This window comes from Mustela nivalis (assembly GCF_964662115.1).
Source record: "Mustela nivalis genome assembly, chromosome: 12".
Taxonomy (NCBI): domain Eukaryota; kingdom Metazoa; phylum Chordata; class Mammalia; order Carnivora; family Mustelidae; genus Mustela; species Mustela nivalis.
In genome coordinates this window covers 14,759,899-14,774,272 of record NC_139031.1, presented here as the reverse complement: position 1 = coordinate 14,774,272, position 14,374 = coordinate 14,759,899, and the positions used below count along the sequence as shown (strand labels likewise).

The window sequence follows — 14,374 nt, the reverse complement described above, 5'->3', positions numbered from 1 at the left end:
AAGAAGCAATTTCTGTTGTTTATAAGCTATCTAGTCTTTTGGGATTTTTGTTAAAGCTGACTAAGCGGACTAAGACACCTGCCCACCTCCTCTAGCAATGCCCTACCCCTCCTCCTGGTTTATTTTTCTGTATATAACTCATCACCATCTAATAAACCATATATTTTACTTCGTTCCTTTTCTCATTTTCTACTCCACCCTTATCTCCTAGAGCATAAACTCTACTAGGGCAGAGATCTTTGTTCACTGTGTTTGCTCTTTTACCCTCAATGCTTAGGACAGTTCCTGGCAGGTGAAGTACAAAGTAGTTACTCGACAGATCGCTATGACGTAAATCTGAAGAGTGAATCATAAAACATTTATAAAATATCTACTTTTTCTTCCAATGTTTGCTTCTACACAAGACAGCTGCTAGAAGCCAAGAAATACCACCGGATCAAATGCACCCAGCCCAGTGTACCGGCATCATTAGAGACCTAGCAATGCCTGGAAGAAGAGAGCAGGTGTCTTCCCTGACGCCATCACCAGAGATGAGGAATGCGCACCTTCTCCCTTAACAACTGACTGCACAATTAACTCAATGAAGTAACTGCTCATCGGATACCTTCCGAGTGCCAAGCCAAGTACCAGGAACACATAATCACACCTGCTCACAGCCCGCTCCAAATAGAGAACAGAAAAATAAATAATGGCTGAAATATAAGGGCAAGTGTGACAGTCTCTACAAAAATGGAAAAAATGAAATAAACAAACAAAAAAGGCGCTATGAAAACATAAAGGCTGACAACGTCCGGGGGGAGAGTCCGGAGGACATTGGGTTGAGTCTTGAGGGATCAGTGGGAATGTGACTAGTGGGGCTGACGAGAGGGCGAGAGAAGGCAATGGAAACTCCGAGTAGGGAAGGCCGTGTCCGGCGTGGCGTGGAGAAGTCACTGCCAGAGCCACACAGACGGGGAGCTATGGGACAAGGTGGGGGAGGGAGGGAGGATGAGCCCAGCCCACAAAGGACCTCAAAAGCCACATTCAAAGGTTGGCTTCATTCTGCAGAACAATGGAGGACTGTTTGAGATTGTGTAATAGGGAATGAATCTGCACAGAAGTGAATATTCTTCATGAATCGTTTCATACCTTCATCCCATCTAACTCCTTGGAGTCCTGACTTTATGAGTACCCTAACTACCAGAGAAATATTTCCACTCATTAGTCCCAGAAACCAGCTGCATTAGATTTGTAGTTTGTCCCTGCGCTCTTAAAGATTATAATCTCAAGCACATTCGCAGAGTCTAACAGACATATGAAGAATAAACGAACAAAAAGAAAATAATCCCCCGTAAATTCAACGGGTAGGAACCCACTATCATACGTCATTGGAGCACACAGCCTGGGAAGTTGAGAAATCCTCCCCCAAAATTTCCTGATCACCTAAGGTCCTGCCGGCCTCTTACAGCTCCTGGTTTGGAATAATAGGATTGCAACAGCAGCTAAGAACAATATCTTACTATGAGTTAGGTCCCGGGTTAGGCGCTGGTGCAGAGTTTCATGTTTAATCTTCGCAACAAGACATGGAATCGACGCTGACTTGTCCTACATTTATGCACAAGTAACGTAGGGTTTGACCACATGAAGTAGCCTGCCTCTAACTAGTCCCTGACATAGATCTTAAAGTGAGGTCTGGCTGCAGAATACATCACCTTCACCCCACCCTTAGCATACGTTCAACAATTTTATTGTTGGTTGTATACATTTCTCATGTTCCCGAGAGGATAGGTTCTAGGAGAGCAAGGTGTACATTTTTTTTTCTTTCTATTTCCTTCAATCCCTCACCTGTGAACTCAAGAACCACTAGGTGAATGAATGGCTACACTTTAAGGCACTGATCATATGTGATACAGGAGTTCAGCCATGGAAGACAGTCACTTTCCAGACAAATGGGCAAACAGCTCAACACTCTAAAGCCAAGAAAACTCGATCTTGAACAAATATCATACAGATGGCACTGGCGATGGGCAAGAAAGTGTCACCCAGAAGGCTCAGTGCCCTGGGAACGCTCACCAAAATCTCATATGCATGTGGTCAAGGGATCGGACTGAATGTGGGTTGACAGGGTGCCCAAGAAAGATCTGAGGAGACGAGCGGTCAGAAAAATTCTTCTGAAAAATGACATGGAAAAAAAAAAAATGACATGACCTCTTAAAACGACGGGCTTCCTGGAATTATCAACCAGAGAAGCCCACCTTATTTGCAAAAGGATGCCCTGCTGCCCCATCTACAGGGTCAAAGAAAGCCACTCAGTGACAGCAAGTTCCCAGACCCCCTGGCCAGGGGTAGAGAAATGTGCCCCCCCCCTTTGCGTTTCCCACAGCCCCAGCCCCAGGCTTTATGTGGAGCACATATGGGGCTAAAGTGGGGGCCGACAAGAGTGTAACACTCACTCCGCACCCCCGAGGAGCTCAGAGCCACGGTCCCCGGTGCAGCTCTTGCTCTGGATTTACCGTCATTGACGCTGTGGCCCGAGGTAACGTGGGTGAACGGTGACTGGGCCCGAGGCTCCTCACACAGGGAGTAGCTGTGCTCCGCCTGGATGAGAGGCGCGGGGGATGTCGGGCTCGGCTCCACCTCCATCGACACGCTCTTCTCTGAGAGGAAAGGGTCATTCAGGAGCTGACCCAGCACATTCTGGGAAAACTCATCCAGGAGTTCTGAGAAGTGCTACGAGACACAAAAGAGGAAGAAGTCTTAACCATGACCTGAGAGTTACCCAACATCCTCAGGCAGATCCGTCATCTGCTGCTTCTGACGAAGTCACTGACATACAACGTCCAGTCACCTGTGGCTAGGGAGCAAACGACCCCAAAGTTTAGAGGCTTCGAATAACTACAATTTATTATTCCGCACGACCCTGTGAACTGGCTAGGCACACAAGCTCATCTCATGTGAGCTCCTTGAGCTGGAAGGTTGGCTGGGAGCTACGTGGGGCCGGGCCAGCCGAATGCCTGGATCCTTCCTTCAGAGACTGTGGCAGGCTGACATTCTTCCCAGAAAGGCGCTAACAGGGAGGAAAACCAAAGCTGACTGGCCTCAGAAGTCGCACATCAACACTCCCTCCACATTCTTTTGGTCAAGGCAAGTGACAAGGCCAGCCCAGAGGCATGGGCTGGAAAAATGGACTCCCACCTCCTGACGAGAGGAACGGCAAAATCACGGCAGACAAGTGTGGGTGAAGGTCAGTGCAGATCACTAGAAGCCATCACTGGAACTATCTACCACATTTTCATTGGGAATATTTTTAAACACACTATCCTGTATGTCTACAGCATGAGGGTACTATTTATAGCAAGGTGCCAAGTTCAAAGGCATCAGAGGCCGCTTCCCTCTGCTCTCCCCACCACCGAGACTCTGTTCCTCTGCAGTTTTTCCTTAATCTCTTCTCATCCTCCATCTCCACTGAGTCTCCACTGAGCCCAACACCACTGAGTCTCTAGCCCACACCATGCAGTGAACATGATACAGGAATGGTCTACACACACATTCACAGGGACCCCTGGATCCCCTGTTCCACAGTCCCATAGGTACAGCCCCAACCACTCTCCCTCATGGATAGGGGGATGTTCATGGTATGAGGGTATGCAGAACAGGGTTTTTTCAATCTCAGCACTATGGACATTTTGGACCAGATAATTCTTTGTTATGTGGTGGTGGTGGGGGGGGGGTGGGGTTCCTGTGTTTTATAGGATGTTTAGCGCCTACTCAATGCTAGTAGCACTTCCCTAGTTTTGGAAACAGGAAATGCCTCTAGATTGCCAAATGTCCCTGGGCTGGGGAAATGGAGGAGGGATTCATCCTTGGTTTAGAACTACCACTACCGACTACATTAAAAATAATAACAACAATGTGATATGGTGAGTGCTGTGAAGTGTGTAAGCCTCACGATTCACAGACCTGTACCCCTGGGGCAAATAATACATTATATGTTAATAAAAATAATTAATACAAAATAATAACAACAAAATTAAATTAAATACAAAAGTCCCCTTTGGCACCAGCTGCTAGAACCATTTCATCTTTCTTAAGCTTCCTGAGTCACAGACTAATAGTGTCATCTTTATTGATTAAATTTTAGGGACACTTCTGGTATAGAAAGGAAGTTACAAAAGCAGATACAACAACTGGAGAACTGATCGCAAAAGGTGATGCCCAGGGTAGGCAAAGAAAGCTCTTGAGATCGACAGGCATACTAAGCCCTACGACTGAAGGTCAGGGAAGGTGCTCTGAAAATGAACACACCTTGGGGATGGGAAGGAAGGAGGTTAGAGCTCTAAGATTATGGTAGTTCTAGGATACAACTTCTCCTTTAATAAAGGAGAGAAAGAGACAACAACAGAAGAGGCCCTTGTAGGCGAGGTCCTCAGAGTCGAGTTTTGCCAACATCACCAACATAAGTGGCTGCATCTCACTGGGACAGAATACAGGAAAGCCACGGGCTTGAGCACAGCCTGACAGATACCAGCCATCTACAAGAATAAGAGAGGCACTTGGGGATGAATGCTCTGCACACAAACACATTTAGAACTGAAAAGCCCCCAGAAGCATCTCAGGCAAGAATTCCCAAAAGTCAACTGCCTGCATCAAAATCACCAGGAGACTTTGTTTTAGTCATTTTATAATGAAATATTTAAGACATTCAGAAAAATTATAGAAAACAGTACCACGAATAAGTACGTATCCATTCCTTTGGGGAAAATCTTATTTTTCCATGTTTCCTGCTGCAACGTTTTGTTTTTTTTTTTTTAACTCTTTCTTTTTTAAAGAAATAAAACATGAAGGGACTATTAAAGCTTCCACCCATTTCCCTTCCTCCCTCCCAAAGTTAACCAACACCCTGAACTTGGTTATCATCCCCACTCAGGTCTTTACATTCCTCCGACATATGCGTATTTCCACTACATACATAAGAACACTTTAAACTTTAAATAAATAGTACCATCCCTCACACATCCTTCTGCACCTTTATTCCCTCCAAAAACATTTTTTAGATTCATTCATGTTTATACACGCAGCTCTATTTCATTCATCTGAACTTCTAATTTGTATTCCATTGTATTTACCTATTTCTTCTTTTTTTAAAGATATCATTTATTGGGGTGCCTGAGTGGCGCAGTCCTTAAGCATCTGCCTTCGGCTCAGGTCATGATTCCAGGGTCCTGGGATCGAGCCCTACATGAGGCTCCCTGCTCTGGGGGAAGCCTGCTTCTTCCTCTCCCACTCCGCCTGCTTTGTTCCCTCTCTGTGTGTCTCTCTCTGTCAAATAAAGAAATAAAATCTAAAATAAAAGATTTTATTTCTTTATTCGACACAGAGAGAGAGAGTACAAGCAGAAGGAGCAGCAGGCAGAGGGAGAAGCAGGCTTTCAACTGAGCAAGGACCACACCTGGCAACTCAGGACTCGATCCCAGGATCCTCGGATCATGACCTGAGCTGAAGGCAGATGCTTAACTGACTGAGCCACCCAGACACCCCTTAATCTGTTTCTTCTTGAGAGATATCTAAATAGCTCATTATTATATGTGATACTATAATAAACATTCTTGGAAATAATGGGAAATTAAAAAAAAAATTACAAATCCTCTGACCCACCTTCGGAGGTTTTGAGTTGTTCAAAAGCATCCGTATGAAAACCACCCCCACCACCTGTGATTCTAATGTTCACTTCAATTTTTCAAACTCCGAAGGGTGACCCCAACCCTACTCACCACCCCCACCCCCACACACCCCACTTTACAATTAGTTCCCTAGAAACTTACAATGTCCCTAGAGCCTGAGCTATACGCAAGTCAGAGGAAGACTCATGGCTTATTGAGCCACCATGTGTTAAACCTGAACTAGGTATTGGGGATACGAAATAATAAGGAAGACAACAGAAAGGCCGTGACTTTCCTGGGCTTGCCATTTAGGCCAGTGCTTCTCATACTCTGATGTTCCCATGAATCCCCTTAAGACACAGATGGTGACTTGCAAGTCCAGTGGACCTGGGGGTCTGCATGTCTAACCAGCTCCCCGTTAATGCTGCTAGTCCACAGACATGCTCTGCTGAGCAAGGAGCAGAACATCTGCAAGGCTAAGGTTAAGAGCCAGGTTTCCAGACTGTAAGATCACTCGAAGTCAGGGTCCAACTCCCTCAGCATGTCCCAAAAGACAAATTTCGTGGTTGCCTGATGGTGAATATTCTGCAAGTATCTGACAGAGTTCTTTCTGAGGCCAACATTCAGGGAGCAGAAAGAGAAATAAGTAACACAACATTAAAATGCAAACTCAAGAGCCGAACTCATAGTCCCTGTATTTCCCAGCCACAATTCGCTCCCCTGAGTGACAATGTCCACTCTGGCCAGCTGTGCTGACCCTACTACACCTCTGGAATCCTGTTCTACCCTGAGCCAAGGCTCTCTTTGACTGCCCTGCTTTCCCACGGAAGCTGCCAGGTTGGGCTACTCAGCGGACACCGTTTTCCTTCTCCTGAGCAGCAGTAATGAATGTTTTCGTGAACATCCCCCGGATAACCAATAATAAACCTTCTCAAACGCTGCTAACCGTCCCTGAACTCCTTCTACTTTGGGTTTTGTAGTAATTACTACGTTGCCGAACAATGTAGCCCTAAATGATAGACAGTCCTGAAGAACTTGCAGTCGTTCCTGAAGGCAATATGCTAACCTCCCCTCTGGGAAAAGAACCTCGTTGGGAGAAGGACCAGCCAAACCTGACTGCCACCTGCACCTAGGAACTTGGCAAGGTGATGAGCACTGAGTAGGTCCCAGGGGAATATCTGTGATTGAAAAGATATTGTCCCAACTTGTCCCAGCCGGGTTCTGTGACTCAGCCCAGCTGATCAGTTCCTACTGGACCTCCATGGCAGCTGGGGGCTCAGGGGCTCAGCAGACAGGTCACCATCCCCCTGCTGGTGCAAGGACGAGGCCAGAACCGGCCCATCATTCCTGGCAGCTGGTGAGAGGGGGCATATGGTCTTGGACCGAAGTGAACCTCCCCAAACAGGGAGCCTTCCTGGATCCTGCAAACACTTGAGTAAAGGACCGCGCATGTGAATCGGAGGGTTATGAAATGTTTGTTTGCACGGCATAATAGCATTTACCATTCTGCCTAAGACTCTGGTCAAGCTGTCTGGATTTACAAGGTATTTTCATAGCTCTCCCCTCAATGAGTACCCACAAGACCTCAGTCGCCTACTATTTGAGCGAGGCCTTGAACTGACGTCCTCTTATTTCAAATTGACCAAACTTGCCCCCAGTATTTCTTCCAGAAAGAGGTGCTGGAGCTTCACGATCCAAATGCAAGGAGAAGTTCCATCGGGTATAACACCAGGAAGCTGCCACCGATCAGCGATGAGGACCTGGATGGGACCAGGTGCCAGGCCATCTGGGGGAGAAGCGCTTCACCTATTAGACTCCCAGAAAGTGAGCGAGGAGCTCTCCTATCAGGCAGACACATGTCCATTCACCAGTGAGAAAATGGGGGTTCGGGGAAGTCAGGTGCATTGCCCAGGGTTGGGGTCACAGGTTTCGAAGTCCACGCACGTCGTTTCCACTACGGAACATGGCCTCACTGAAGTCTGTCTCCAAAGCCGACCTGTCGCAGGGGCTGGAATTTCAAAACACTCATGTAGATTTCACAGACAGCCCATCCACTCGTCCACCACAAACAGAGTCTTCCGCACTCAGTATAGAAACATGCGGGGGAGTTTCTAGACGGGGAGGCTCCAACATCACTTCTATGGGACGCCAGCAGTAATGATAATGGACAGGCCCTTGCCCTCGGTGCACAGTTCTGCCCAAGGGTTCCCAGTCCCATCACTGAATCTCTGGGTTGGAAGAAACCGCCTGACGGGGCTGAACCCCTGCCTCACGAGAGGAGTGTTCCTCGCTCACCTCAGTGAAGAAGGCCCTTGGCAACCTGCTTTAAGAACCTGAGTCAATGGGGCACCCAAGTGGCTCAGTCATTAAGCATTTGCCTTCAGCTCAGGTCATGATCCCAGGGTCCTGAGATCGAGCTCTGCATCAGGCTCCCCGCTTGGCACTACCCCTGCTTGTGATCCCTCTCTCACTGTGTCTCTCTCTATAAAATAAATAAATAAAATCTTGTGGGGGGGGGGGAGGGAAGAACCTATGTCAAGGTCTCATCTTCTCCTGGTCTAATACCCAACATTTAATATCCTCCAGTCCGGCCTCAGCTGTCCTGTAAAGTCTTGCCTCCCTTGATTTTAAAGCCTGATACTTTTACTCCAATGCTACTCGTGCCCTTATGACCTTGGGTGATACAGCTCCAGAACCAGACTACTCTGAGTTTGGATCCTGGCTCCTAGATATATGGGCCTCAGTGCAAGAGGAGCTCAGATCCCTAAATTTCAGTCTGTTTCTCCTGTAATGTAAACAGAACAACAGTAGCAGCTTCCCGTTGTGAGGATTGAGTTAAATAATGCATGTGATACCCCCAACACTTCGCTGGCATAGCAATCAATTTTTTAAAAAGTTCTTTAGGGAAAAAGAAAAAAAAACTATAAAGATGAAAACAATTACATGTTGACATCTGTACTTGCACACTGTCTTTTCATAGTGTTCTTTCTAGAATATCCTTTCATTTTCCTATCCATTAGGAAACTACCTAAAAAAAAAAAAAAAAAAAAAAAGAAGAAGAAGGAGAAGAAGAATCTATTTCTTTTACAAGTTATCCTAGACAGACATAGCTTGCAATAGGCCTCTTATTTCCCTGACCAGCTTCAACCCTTGGGAATATGTATCTCTTAATCAGACATATTTTTACTCTTCTTTGGTGTCCCTTTCATTGCCAAGTTACTTAAACCTTTTACCCTTGGGCCTTATAAACTCCATAATCAAGAAGTGAACATTTTCAGCCAGCTCCCTCTGAGCCCAGTACAGAGCACTGATCACATGCGCTCCCCAACTATCTCTTGTCTCAATTTATTATCATTCTACAATATCCCAGCCAAACTGTGAACAAATCTCCATTGAAACCTAGGCCTCCCTATAATCAAGAAAGAAGTGCTATCAAATGTTTAAAAAATATATCCATGAGTACAGATCAGATCAATTAAGAGAAATGCTTAACCGGACATACATCATTTACTTTATAAAAAAAAAAAAAATTCTGAAGCACTGACATTGTGTTTGTAGGTCATTAACCAGCTGTCAAAGGAGCACACAAGAGTGGTTTACAATCTGGGCGGCCTGCCGCCGCTGACAATTGCCCCAAGAACTGAGGTCATGGGGATGAGAAAAAGGGAGGAGGAGGAACACAATGGATTCATCATTCTTGAGCTCAAACAACTGGTTGCATAGAGCTGTCATCCTTGTACTTCTGCTCGCCACAAAGTTTTGCTCCTTCCAACCGATACAGTGAGTGGCTACCCTGAGCAAGGGACTCTACCGGCTCCTATTTAGAGGGTGAATGAGGATCATCTTATAAAGAGATCATGGTCCTGAGATGCCGTACGGTTACCTGAAATCGATATCCTGGGCCCCTCTGGAGCAAGGAGCTCAGAGAGCATGTGCAAAGCCGTGGTGCCCTCCCGAGGTGGGCTGGACAGCATCTTCTGGGTTCAAGCTAACACAAGCAACCAGTCCCTGCCTGGGCTTCTATGGCCATCACACCCTCTCTTCTGGATTCAGTTTCCTTGTCTGGAAACGGAGTGTGAGTGTGAGTGTGTGTGTGTGTGTGTGTGTGTGTTTATGGGGCGGGGAGTGTGAACAACTGGACTTTGGATTTGATTTCAGTGGTTTCTCCCCTCTTCTGATCTCTGTACCCTTTTGAAACTCAAATGAAAGCTTCCTACAGAAACTGGCCCACAGATGCAGATTCCTGGTGGCTCCCCGCCCCCTCCAGCCTGTCCAAGGACAGGAGAGGAGGACTCCATGGATCTCCAGTTAAAAAACTCCCAGCAGGGATGCCTGGGTGGCTCAGTTGGTTGGGCGGCTGCCTTCGGCTCAGGTCACCATCCCAGCATCCGGGGACTGAGTCCCACATTGGGCTCCTTGCTCTGCAGGGAGCCGCTTCTCCCTCGGCCTCTGCTGCCACTCTGCCTGCCTGTGCTCTGTCTCTCTCTATGACAAATAAATAAATAAAATCGAACCCCCCCACCCCCAACACACACACAAACCTCCCAGCACAGGTAATAGTAACACACACAAATAGTTAAAGGTCATGGCTATCAACACATTCTGCTCTAATACCCTATAATTTTCTAAAATGTTACAGGCAATACAAAATGCAAAAGCTTTCCAAAACTTAGGAAAAGGAGGGAAATGCCCTCTTTCTGCTTCTTGGGCTAGTTCGCCCCGTGTTACCCGGTCTAGGGCCGTGAAACTGAGGAGGCACAGGAGGAACCCAGTGAGGCAACAGCACCTGGCAGCTCCCTCAAGAGGTGCGGGTGGGGGGGTGGAGGGGAGAGTGGGGGGCAAGGCGTGCCCCGGGCTCCAGTGGATGTGCTCAACAAAGATTTTATTCTCCAGGCCTCCTGCCTGGAACAGGGCTGCCTTGGCTGACCGCATCTGGCTCAAGGCTCACTCTCAGGCAGGGGAAGAAGGGTTTTTAGTGAAAAATTGCAGCTAGGAGCTTGCCGAGAGCGCCGAATGCTTCAAAGACTTGGAGCCTTGGACAGACATAGGGGACGTGGTAGAGGCAAGCTGACAACCCCCAGAGCCTCAAAGAAATGCCGAGAAATAATTCTGAGGGCACAGCTCAAATTCACTTTAGAAACCAAGGTTTCCCTCCAGCAAAACACACAGTTGGCCAGTACTGGACAGGAGGGAGAGAGGGAGGAGAAAAAAAGGAGGGTGGAGGCAGCAGGGAAGAGGAAGGAGGGGGAGGGAGGATGGAGGGAAAGAGAGATGGCCTCCCCTGCCACTCTCCTGGGGACAACTTCAAGGACAGTGTCCTTAGACCTGCGTGGATCTTGACCTGCAAACAGGATACAGCCTGATGCCTAGTAGAAGAGAAAACTAGCTTTTCTGTCAAAAATCCCAAGAAAATAAAATACTCACAAATCAAACCCTAATACAGTGAAACTTCAAGGGCGCTCAGTTTTTTGTTGGTACCAATATTAAGGTATAATACATATTTCTCTAAATAAAGAAATGTGGGGTTGGGCTTTAGAATTCCTTATTATGCAGTTTGAAGGGGTTTGTTTGCGGGGAGGGGAGAGTGTATTTTTTGTAAAGTGATATATGCTTCACTGAAATTTCACAAGCAGGAGCAGAAATTGTTTCTTAAAGAGCCAAAACACCCAGATGTCCCTCTCTTCGTAAAAAATAAAAGGTATGTGAAATAGGTCAGTCCAATTTTAAAGGCATTGGGGGATGTCTATGTAAAGAACCCTACTAAAAATCCACTGGTAGGGTATGTTCTATTTTTTGTAAAAAAGAGTCACCCCTAATTTATTTATTATAGAAACATTAATTTTTATGTGATATTTGTTTCCAGGGAGATGCACCAATACTAATCCCTTTTAAATGACATAATTTTTCATCATTAAGACAAGTAATGATGCATTTTCTCCAAATGCAATCCAATCTTGACGGCCTGTAGCAGGTCTTCTTGCTTAACGGTTGAGGTGAAAAACTTCATTATTTTATTTTATACAAGCAAATCAGCTAATGAGAGGAAGGGAGAAACACCCCATGGGTGACTTCTGGCAGGTGGCAAAGGAGAGCTCAGATTCAGAATTAACTAGCCCAAAGAAATTCAATCTGCCCAGTTCTTGGTTCATTTATATATATACCTGCAAATGTCTGCAAATGTGCTTCTTAGCTCTTCTGGAACCCAAACCAGCCTTAGGCTGGTAGAAGGCTTCTCCTTCTCTGGCTTTACAGTATCTAACCAGTCTCAACGGGAAGAAAAGTTGTAAGAAAATATAATTATTAATAATAATACACCATGCTGAATGCACAGTGCTTTACACAGGACAAAACACTTCCACGCCATTATTGTATCTGATCTCAACAAGATCCAGAATTATCTACAAGGTAGGGATGGGGACTGTGGAGAATGGGGGAATAGGTCAGGATTCCTGGCTGCCAGTTCTGTTCCCTTTTAGTTTCAGCTTTGCCTGCTGCTCCCTGAACACAAACACAACCAGAACTCAGTAACCAGATTCCTGATTGCCAAACGCTTTTGGAATTGTAATTTGGGCCCGAGACCAGGACATCCCCTCAGATTGCGGGAGGAGTGCCTCGGGATCCTTTGAGAGCAGGCGGAGCCGTTCCAGAAATAACACACAATCCATATCAGATGGAGGAGTCCTCTTTGATTTAAGAAACTCAAACCATCCCCTGGAGTCCTTCTCCCTTCTCTTCTGTCACAACAGACAGTTGAATCTCCCCAAAGACAAACTCAAAATCATGATCAAGCCAACCATCCAAGGTGCAGGCAGGACAGAATCTGCCGTTTTGTTCTCTCCATCCACGGCGGAGCTGCCGAGAGCTGGGACGTGAGCGGGAGCCACCTTGACAGCCATTTCTTCCCTCACTCAGTCCCGAAGTCCAGATTCTGCCTCCGCATGGCCAGTGCGAGCACTGCTGACCCGGCGGGGCTTTCTGCCTGACCCATACCACACGCCAAAGCCAACAGGTTTACTTTGAACCTTCCCACACTTAAAAGGCCCAACATAATGCCATCTAAGTCCAAACTCCCCATAGAGTTCAAGTAGATTTAAATTTCTTATTCACCATCTCCCAGATTCTCCGAAGTTTCTTCCTAATTGATGTTTTGTCCCTTGTGGATATCCTCCTTCTGGGCCTTACCTTCAATGTGCAGTTTTTACCCTTTTATGTTCTCATTATACAAGCCAGCTGGGAGGCTTGTTTTGGCCCGACTATGTCTCCTGCCTCCTCCACTCGAAACAGAAAACAACACCATCTCTTTGCCCCACCATTCACCTTCCAGGCTTCACCAAGAAACACCCAGGGCATTCCCTCAGGGCCTTCGACTTTGAGAAAGGCATAAAATATTCATTGTTTCTATTCTCTTTGGGTCCTACCCTAAACCTACTAAAATCTGGTATTTTGCCATTCCAGAAAAAATTTCTGATTATGACAACAGGCCCCAGATCATAGGTGGATGAAGCTTGAAGAAATACTGGAAATCATCAGGGCCTACCTGGTCATTTTAATTTGAGAAAATTGAAGTTCAGAGCAGTATGTGAAATCTTTACACTCTTGATTCTGTAACCAGAAAGATGGTGACTATCATTAAGGATGGCCAAATGACCGAAGAGTCCCACAGACTTTCTTCATGGAATTTTTTGGATAGGACATATGTTTTGCAATGGGACAATTCTGTCTCAAGCTAAGATCCAAAGCCAAGGATGTCAGGTGTGAAAAACTAAAGGAGCCATAAAGTTTTCATGAAAAAAAAAAAAAAACAAAAAAAAAAACCAAAAACAAACCCTATGTATTTCTGAGCCAGATATGTCAAATCAGATTACCAAGATCATCTCCTCCCTAGAATGCCACACTAGGAGAAAGGGAAAGTGCTTCAAGAGCACAAGATACTATCTGCCTTCTTGTTCAAATGCACAGGGAGTGACTCACTGCCAGGAGGTACCACTTCACTCCCAGATAAGAGCAACAGGAATCCCACAGGTTGCCAAACTAGGAAACCCAGGCAAGTTCTGGCTTAAAGCCACTTAGACTTTTGCTCTGTCAGATCTCACAAGCGTGCTCCACCTCCCTGCAACACTGGCCTAAGGTAACACACTGGAGACTCTCAACCATGTGAAGGAGGAGGGGTCCATCCCCTCGAGCCAGGAGTCGGAACACATACATTCTAGATCAGCTCTGTAATTTTTAGTAGTCACCTTGAACTATTCACTCATGCTTTCTACTTCAGCTGAAGTGAGGGAAAATGCAATCTGCCTTTCAAAATTGTCACAAAGATAAAAAAAAATTCATGGACAGTCTGATTCCAACTTAATATGGGGCTATGGCAAATAAAAACTGGCTGAGAACCATGGAAGGGTTATGAACATGAGAGCTACAGTCAGCCACATAGTTATTTCTTACCTCCTTGACTGGCCAGTTAACAACTGTAAATATGGGGAACGTGGTACCCGTTGGACATCTGCACCTGCATGTTCCTTCCTCTTATGAAACCCAACCAGCTGAGGTAATGAATCCCCTTCTATCTCCAAATGCTATTAGAATCCAAGAGTCCAACACCTTGGTCAGGACAGAAATGTTGGGACTATGAGGAGTAAAGAACCACCGATTAGTTAGCTCTCTGATAACTGGTGAGATTGGAGAGACATTAGAAAGAGGAGCTCCATTATTTTTTTTTTAAAGATCTATTTATTTAT

At 46.0% G+C, this 14,374-nt stretch overlaps 1 protein-coding gene across 2 annotated transcripts in view; it reads right to left on the bottom strand.

Annotated features, from left to right (window-relative positions):
- CREB3L2 (cAMP responsive element binding protein 3 like 2) overlaps positions 1-14,374 on the bottom strand; it is a 111,401-nt gene that overhangs the window by 45,746 nt on the left and 51,281 nt on the right. Inside the window, exon 2 of one of the 2 annotated variants that reach the window (XM_082693197.1) lies at positions 2,493-2,709. In XM_082693197.1, the coding sequence (XP_082549323.1) occupies positions 2,493-2,709 (217 nt within the window). Of the gene's footprint in view, positions 1-2,432; positions 2,710-14,374 lie in introns of both variants that reach the window. The other variant, XM_082693196.1, reaches the window with a different exon arrangement.